This window comes from Pygoscelis adeliae, unplaced genomic scaffold, assembly GCF_000699105.1.
Source record: "Pygoscelis adeliae isolate BGI_AS28 unplaced genomic scaffold, ASM69910v1 Scaffold164, whole genome shotgun sequence".
In the NCBI taxonomy this organism is placed as follows: Eukaryota; Metazoa; Chordata; class Aves; order Sphenisciformes; family Spheniscidae; genus Pygoscelis; species Pygoscelis adeliae.
In genome coordinates this window covers 630,385-639,450 of record NW_008824545.1, presented here as the reverse complement: position 1 = coordinate 639,450, position 9,066 = coordinate 630,385, and the positions used below count along the sequence as shown (strand labels likewise).

Below are 9,066 nucleotides of genomic sequence, written 5' to 3'. Positions count from 1 at the left end.
CTCTGGAAAAGGCCTTTGAGCTGATTGATTACCTTAACAAAGAGAACAGCACTGCACCACTCACTCAAGCTTTGTTTCAGCTGAGTCTTATATACAGCCTTTTAGAGAAAAAGGGTGAACAACAACTGGCGGCACGAGTCATGGTATGTCTTAGTAACTTATAATTTGAAACAATGAGCTGTAATGTTCTTTATAGTTACATTATCTTTTTAAGTGTTGACTGTTGAACATATTCAGTAATCTCACTAAGTTGGACAGGGATTCTAGATAGTTGCCAGTCTTGCCTGCTTTTGTTAAGTAGTAATTATCTCTTACTGAAATGCTAAATTTTTTGGATCGACTTCCCCCCCATGTTTTGTAGGGAGTGTAATGCAGTGGGAACACAGTGGTGTCTGGGGATTTGCTATAGTGGCTATAAAGGTCGATGTAGTACAGATATGTGATTAAACAGAGCCCATGACATTTTTCAAGTAGAGAAAAATTATTTCCAAAATTATTAAAGTGGCTGGAGATCATAGATCTAATTCCTTTATATAGAGGCAGTGGAAAAAAACAAAACTATTTTCTGTAAAAATAAGAACACATGGATGGTTGTCATTGTCCCATTCCAGCTATGCAATAGATTAACACAATACAGTGCTGCAGACTTAGCAATGAAATTGACATCATAGCCTCAGTTCTTGCTGAGGAAATGTCTTTCATTTCTCTGTTTACTTTCTTATTATGAAGCCTCCTCTCTAAATTCATCTACAGGTTTAAAATGATCCTTGCTGCTTTACATTGTAGAATGTCAGCAAAGGGATTTAGTCTAGAAGGAAAATTATTAAATGATTAGGTAAAATAGCAGATGTTTTTCTTTATAGTAGGTAAGGGTAATCAGTGAGTGCTTAAGGAAACTTATAAGAAACAAAAACCCACTACTATAATAATAGTCCTTATTTAGTATTTATTCAAACAACCATAGCTTGGTTTGTAATGCAATGTCTGTGAGGTTATATTTAAGGTCAAGTGTTTCAGCTGAGATGTGGTAGCTGGTCAGGCACCTAGCTGTGGTTTTGGCAAGCTACAAAACTACAAACGTGAAGGGTGTTCAGCCTATAGATAAAGGTTGGTTTGCTTGTTTGTGCTAAACTAAGGTGTATTAACTGTCGCTTGATGGAGTTAAAAGCACTTAAACATACAGGAGTTGTAGTTAATTGAGATAGTAAGCTGACTACATACAAGTCTGATCTGTAGCTTGAAGAGTAGTCTTCAGTTTCCATGTGCAATTTAAGATGTAGACCTAGCCCATCTTTCAGATCAATGTTGTATCTGATATTTATTCATACAGATAAGATATGGTATATGTAAATTGGAATAGGTAGATGAAAAACTACTATGTTCCACAGTTCTAAAAGAACTTTTTTTTCTTTTTTTGAACTAATTTTGTATATAGAAAATCCTCTTGGGAAGAATTAGTTATTGCTAATAATTTTTCCTCCTTTAGCATAGAATAGAGCACCTGCTTGGAGATAAAATTGATCAACAGAGTTGGACAGATGATGGGACCCTGTCTGAACGAGAGCTCCGGTCAACACTGCTAGCTTTTGCCTGCACCCATGGTATAAGAAACTGTAGAGCAACTGCCACTGAGATGTTTGAGAAGTGGATGAAGTCTAATGGAACAATGAGGTACCACAAAAACTGGGCTTCCACTTTTTTATCTACCTGTTTTCCTATTACCTTGCCACCATTGTTTTGGGGAAAAAAACCAAACAAAACAACCAAACAAAAAAACCCCACACCACCACCACCAGCTGAATATTGATAAAGCACTTCATTCTGTCTTTCACTGTTCCTCATGTAGAAGTAATTGCTGTTGTAAGATGAGAGGGAGAACTGTGCTAGAATTCAAGACTTTTTCTTCAGTTTCATTAAGTGTGACTGCAAAACCAGCCACAAATTGCTTCCATCTGCATTTCCCAAGCTGCATGCTCCAGGAGGATTACTTAGTAGCAATGTCAAAGCATACCTTTTTATCTTGCAGAATTCATTCTGCTCTGGATTCATGTGCATTTTGAGCCACAGAAAATTACTCAGATTTTTGTACAATTTACTGTGCTTTCATGTGACTAATGATTTGCTTTTTCCCAGTGACTTAAAGTATTAGACTGGCATGAATTCAGTCCAGCAAATTTACAATTGCTACAGAATTAAATTGCTCAAAAGAGGGGCATCTCTTTCAAGCTAATATTTTAATTTTGTGACTTTTCTTCCTTCTTTTCTCAGATGAGCATTTTTATGTCCCCCCTTTTTGTTTTTTTTTGTTTGTTTTTGTTGTTGTTTTGTTGTTGGTTTTGTTTTTCCCTGTAGTCTGCCTAGTGATGTTATGAAAGCCATATTTACAGCTGGAGCCAAATCTAGTGATGGCTGGGAATTCCTCCTAAAGACGTACTCCTCTTCAGTTTCTGAAGCAGAGAAAAACAAAATGATTGAAGCCTTGGCCAGCACAGAAGATGTCAGAAAGCTGATCTGGTATGAAGGAGCCAGAAAGTTTTATGCTGTGTAAATTAAAAGCGTTAAAGTCTTCTTTGAAAAAATGTCTTTTTTGTATTATTGAAAAAAATTCTGATTACTAAAGAAAATCTATCCACGTGTTTTGTACAGTTTTCCATAAACATGAAGAACCTGATATTTTTCACTTAAAAATAATTTACGTAACAGAGTAGCTCAAAAGGCCAAATTCTGAATACGCATAAAGAGAAAACAATTGAAATTAAAGGCTTTGCACTACTGCTAACACAAAATTGCAGATTGTTCTATGAAGGCTTAAAAGATTGGTTTGTCTTTATAACCAAGATAATAACTAGTTGGGGGTTTTTTTGGGTTTGGGGTGGGTTTTTTTCTTTTGTTTCTTTCTTTCTTTCTTTGGGTGAAATTTTGACCTTACATTATGCTCCAACACCTCTCTGTAGACCAAATCTCTGTACTGCATGGAGGACACTAAGGTTATCCTGCTAGGTGGTTCTTGTTACAGCTTCCCTCTCTTAACTTTTCAATGTATTATGTTTTCTTTTACAAGTTGTTAGAATTTACTTAATCTTTTCCAACAACAATGAAAATTAAGGTACTTGGTTTAGAGCTAAGGTCACTCTGATACTTGGAAATTAAAGCTAAACAAATGTAGCATCAGTGTGTTCCAGATGTCAGAAGTTGCTTGTTGTTTGATCTATTATATAATCTTTTCCATCTAATTCAGGAGTATCAGGAGAATCATGTGAAGACATGAATAGATGTTTTTTCCTGTCCCTTTTCATATGCTTTGTCTTTTAGGTTAATGCAGAACAGCCTTGAAGGAGAAGTCATCAGGGCACAGGAGCTTTCACGTATCATAGCAACTGCTAGCCAGAGTTTGCCTGGATATTTGCTAGCCTGGGACTTTGTCAAAGAGAACTGGGAAAAGCTTACACGAAAGTAAGGCTTTTGGTGTAGCTGAAACTTCACACTCACAGTGGCAAAAGCACCTGTTTGTTTCTTTCAAGCGCAAGATAATAAATAGTTGGATTCATATAAGAAGATATGTATTAAAATTGTAAAGCCTGTTTTAAAATCTGATTTTACAAAAATAACTTGTAACATAAACTTTGAAGTCTCACCAATAGTTGATGGGACTTTGGAGCCTCCTAGAACCTCACAGTAATTCTAAAAAATGTTGATTGTAATATCTGTTAAAAGGATGCTGTCTCTAAGATGGTTGCTGCAGATGCAGGATATTTACGTGGATCAAATGCATTCAAAAGCAGGCCCAGGGAATTCATTCAGCATTTAATTTTTCTGTCTTTTTACAGCAATTCCAAAACCAAATAACCAAAAAATTCCACTTGTTTTAGAAATACATGTTCCCCTTAACTGGCCTTGAAGGGTATCCAGCAGGAGAGTTGGCCTGCAAGTCTTCAAAAAGCTAACAGCACGTGGAAAACTGTATTTCTAAATCCTAATTTTGATTTGGAACAGTTTCACATTACTAAAAAATCTTCTCCTGGATGAAAATTTCTGCTCTAGCAAGCTCTTAATAACCAATATTACAAAATTACTTTGCTTGAAATGAAATCTGGTTGCAAATTCAGTTACTGTAAAGTTTTGGAATACATACCACAAATACAGGTCTTGGTATTCAGTGTGTGGTGTCCTCAGTTCTTTACTATTTGAGCTGTGATAGGAGTTCTAAAATTTTCCATGTCTTTTGCTCTGAAGTTCAATTTTTGGAGGGATTAGGGAACTAGAGGCTTGGACTTCTAAGACCTTGTATCTCTCTTGAAAAATGAGATATGTAAACTTGAATTTAAGTGCTTTTAATGATTTCCAACTACTAAAACAAAAAAGTAGAAATAAGAATGTTTACATATAGTGAACCTGCATCTTAAAGTGGCTGCTAGTTAAAAATAACTTCTTTGTTTGTATTTCAGGTTTCACCTAGGCTCATATACTATCCAGAATATCATTAGTTGGTCAACTTCTCAGTTTGCAACAAAGGCACATCTACTTGAGGTTGGTGGCTTAATCTACCAGAAAGGGATATTTTCTAGTGCCAATGTTGTTTTCATTTAATTGAGGGATGAGGAAAACACCTTATTTCTGTCCTTGAGGCCCTTTTGCAAGGATATACAGCTATTGCTTTCCCTGTTTCACACATGGGAAATACATACATAAACATGTTGAAGATTACATACTGAGTCTGTGGCAGAGTTGCATATAGAGTTGAACCCAGTTATCTGTTGATACTGTTTTTTCCTGTTCACTGGAACACACTGTCTCCCAAAATAGTGATTTGGTCTAGATAGAATTTTGGTCTAGATTTTGTAAACAAGCTATGCATCTCTGGAACGTGATGGAGCACCATAAAAATTGCTTTATGTTATTTTTTCTGTCAGCAATCCCAAGGAGCTATTGTGGAGGTTGAGTATCAGTTAAGATCCGGTTAATAGCCATTAGAAATCTCTGTTGTCTTCCCTAACAAGGCCTTGAAGTTAATGCATCAAGAATGGTTTATGGTTTAGTCCAATGTTTTCATTCAGATAATTTGGTGGAGTTGTTTATGGTTTGATCTATAGTATTTTAAGTGTTAGCATTGACAATTATAATGATTAGTAGGTGTGGGGGGTCATTCCAGAGTGCTGAAGAGCGTTGCTTACAACAATCAGTTCTTTGTCACAGAACGAGACCCCTTTCCAGAACTTTGAGAGCTCTGTCATTGCTCTGTGATGAATATGATAAGTGAATGTCTGTTTATTGGTGAAATAATTTATTAAAACTAAATGAGTTATTGCTGCAGTTCCCATGAAAAATGGTTTCCTTGCATTTTGGGAACTCGTTTGAGAGGTTTGCTTACTGCATAGATACAAATGATTCTTGGGAATAGATTTCCTGCAACATATGTGTAGCTTTTGCTTCTGAACCTATTTGTGTGACCAGTGTTGATTTGAATTAAACTTTTCTTTTTCTTTCTTTTCCCTTGCTGTGCAGGTGAAGTCATTTTTTGAGTCAAAATCGGAGGAGAGTTCTCAACTGCGTTGCGTGAAAGAGGCAATTGACACAATTCAGCTCAATATCCAGTGGATGGAGGGGAACTTAGCAAAGCTACAAGAACTGCTGTAGTGCGCCTAATGCTATGGTGTGCCAGCCACTTAGGAGCTCTGTGGGCAGTTACTGTGTTTCTTTTGCAAAAGCCAGGGTGAAACCAGGCATCACTGCAACATTGTTTGCACTATTAAGGAGTCTAGATAGCTCAGGGCGTGTCTCAGATAAATTTTTATTTTCCTTGGAGCATTTATGAGCAAGATGTAAGTATTTATTCTGAAACTGTTCTCATCTATAGACCAAACATCTGCACAAATGATTAAATATAATTTTATATTTGAAACATATGCCCTTTCATTTGGAGTTGTGTTGTAGTTTCTTAGCAGTGGGTAAACACTGACAGTTAGGGTCAGAAAGAAAGAGTTACCATGAACTGTTACTTCTTTGCAGACTGCTCATTGAGCAGTAGATTTTCTAATGCAAAACTGTAGGTGGTTTCCACATTTGTAGATATAGAAGCTGTTGTGAAACAAAATCATACTTCATATGTAATCAGTGGTGCATCTTATAAAGTACACCAGTTTGAGGCAAAATAAATAAGGTTCCAATTTGATTTAAGTTTCGCTTTTTTATTTTCACAGTATTCTTTAGGAATTACACACCAAAAAAAAGAATAATATCTCATGCTAATAGTATACACTTTGATGTATAAAGTGGCTGAGTAGTAGTATGGAAAAGAAAAACCAGATACCAAAACCAAGCGTTTTAGAGATGCGATTTCCAGAAACACTGATTTGACCTTGGAACTTTTACTCTGAATTTATTAGACATTTTTGAGAATCTCATCATTAATCATTGGACATTAACTGATTTTGCTGTATCGATCTCTGAGCAACTGCACAAAATTACATTTTTACAGGTTGGTTAATCTGCTAGGCTGACTACTGCTTTGTGTCCTTTTGACTACTGATCTTTAATTTCACCACTTGTTGCAGAGGGTCTGCAATTAATAGATATGTCAGCCACTTCATTTGGGTAAACTTCTGTTTTTTCCTTGCCTGATAACTCGCCTATCACAGTATAATTTGTGAACATTGCTCACTCTTTGTAACATTAGCTTTAGGAAAGCTTCTCATTTAGATTTTAATGATTTGTTCTTCTACTGTTGTGAAAAACCTTGTGAGACTAATCTTCAGTCTTAAAGAAAATGATCTAAAACCCTAATGTGCTACATTAGAAAGACGAAATACCTACTGTACAATCTGCATCTCTTTCAAAAGCAGTGAAAAAGGCCATTTTTGATGTATAGCATATATATACAACACATGCAAGAGTAAACTTACCTTTTCATCTGGAGATCTGTTCTATGCATTTCACTACTGATGCACCTTTTGTGGATTCATGCAAGCAGATTCAAACCTGTTGTTGTCTTATCATTGTCCAATTACGTGATCAGTTATAAAATACGATGAAAGCACTAACAAAAGTTGTACTATTTTAATTAAACTAATTTAATTCAGCTACAGTAAATTCTGAAGAAGATGATAGTTTGAATTAGAGTTAAATTAATGGACTTAAAAATTTGTCACGGGATGATTCAAATGGAATGCTTTAACTTATGAAACTGCAGCATCAGCTGTTTATTTGGTTAGCAAAAATTATAAGATGTGATTGCTTAAGCCATACCATACTTTTCCCATCTTTTCAGCATATCTGTCAAAACTCCTGGAAAAGAAATTCCTCATTTTCCAGCTCACATTAGAATTGCAGATGTCATTTTTAACTTTGAAATTATCAGAAAGAATGTTAGACCTTAAGAGTGTGCAAACACTTGTTTGCCCAAAAGGCCCAGAAATGAATAATTTTTACATGCACTGAAGAAGAAACTAGCAGCATAGTATTGAAGATAAATCATACTTCCTTATAAATTATGCAATTAGAATTTTAATTAAGTATGTTCTTGGAATTTTTGTACTCCCATGTGTTATGGCTCATTTCCTCCTTTATTTTAAACCTTTGGAATCTCTACAAAAATATTAGTTCCATGTTTGCATATTTATGTGTATCTATATACGTCATGTCTTTTTCTTTCTAGTCATTTCTTCCTATTAAATGAGAAGTCATTAGTAACCTTTCACTTTTCTATACCTTCTGTCCCCTCACATGTATTTTACCTCATCCCTGAGTGCAGTATTGAGGCATATAAAATTTAAAATGGAAACTGTGGAAGAAGATCACATCTTCCTCCTGATTTCTGCTGTGGAATTTAAAAAATGTACTATTTTATTCAAATGCTTTAATGACAATTATGAGGAAATAGCATGGAGCTGAGTTTTAGACAGCAAACTATACCAAGAAAATCTGGAAAGTTGGGAAGGTTGTGGAGAGATTATGGAATAATTTTTCATTTTACTATTTGTTGCATATGCATACTTTTGGTATGTCAGTTATAGAGGTTTTAATATTTTTTTTTCTGTCATGGAGTTTCTGACCCTATTAAAAATTGTGCTGGAGTCCTTCTTCCATGAGAAATGCTTAAATATACTCTTCCCTTTTTGAGAATATTGGGAACTGATGAAGATTGGAATGGCTAAGACCTGGTGCAGGACAGACAGTCACTGCTGACAAGGCTCCGTTTTGGACATGGGCTTAGGGTAGGGTGAGGGTCAGGAAAAGGTTTAGGGTTTGGTGCAAGACAAAGTGTATATCCCTAGTGCTAGGGGAGCTGTGAGAAGGCTGCCAAGGGAAGGGGAGGGCTGCCAAAAACTCTCAGTCCTGGGCACTTTTTCTTGGGAGCCATAGCTGGCAGTGTCCCTGTTGGACCTGGGGTCTGGCTAGAGTTAGGGTGAGGGTTAGGGTTAGGTGAGGTGTAGGCATAGGTGCAGGACAAAGAGCAGAACCCCATTGTTTGCGGGGCTGCGAAGGGGCTGCCAAAGGAAGGGGTGGGCTGCCAAAGCTTTCAGTCCTGGCCACTTTTTCCTGGGAGCCATTGCTAGCACGGCTCTGTTTTGGACATGGGCTTAGAGTAGGGTGAGGGCCAGGAAAAGGGTTAGGGTTAGGTGCAAGACAAAGAGCAGAGCCCCAGTGTTGGGTGGTGTGTGTGTGAAAAAGCCACCTGTGGCTCTGTGCTTACTCTACCACCTAACCCTCAGCCTCACCAGAGCCCAGCTCCAAAACAGACACCTACCACCTAAAGTTCCCACACAGGTGTGGCCAGGTGTCATGGTTTAACCCCAGCCAGCAATTAAGCACCACACACCTGCTTGCTCACCCACCCCCCCATGCCCCAGTGGGATGGGGTGAGAATAGGAAGGGTAAAAGTGAGAAAGAAACTCATGGGTTGAAATAAAAACACTTTAATAACTAAAAAGAGATAATAATTAAAAAAAAAAAAAAAAAATTAGAAAGAAAAAAGAAAAAAAAAACAGAAAAAAAAAAAACACGCTTATTTTTCCCCTACAAATCTTCCTGAAAAAATATCTTTTTTACCAAGACATAAAAACCCGCAAA

At 36.6% G+C, this 9,066-nt stretch overlaps 1 protein-coding gene across 1 annotated transcript in view; it reads left to right on the top strand.

Moving 5' to 3' along the window:
* Positions 1–8,059, top strand: part of LNPEP (leucyl/cystinyl aminopeptidase) — a 39,432-nt gene extending 31,373 nt beyond the window's left edge. Inside the window, 6 exon segments of the mRNA XM_009321783.1 lie at positions 2–143; positions 1,487–1,671; positions 2,353–2,514; positions 3,313–3,453; positions 4,446–4,527; positions 5,503–8,059. Of these exon segments, the coding sequence (XP_009320058.1) occupies positions 2–143; positions 1,487–1,671; positions 2,353–2,514; positions 3,313–3,453; positions 4,446–4,527; positions 5,503–5,634 (844 nt within the window). The 3' untranslated portion in view covers positions 5,635–8,059.
* The last annotated feature ends 1,007 nt before the right edge of the window (positions 8,060–9,066 follow it).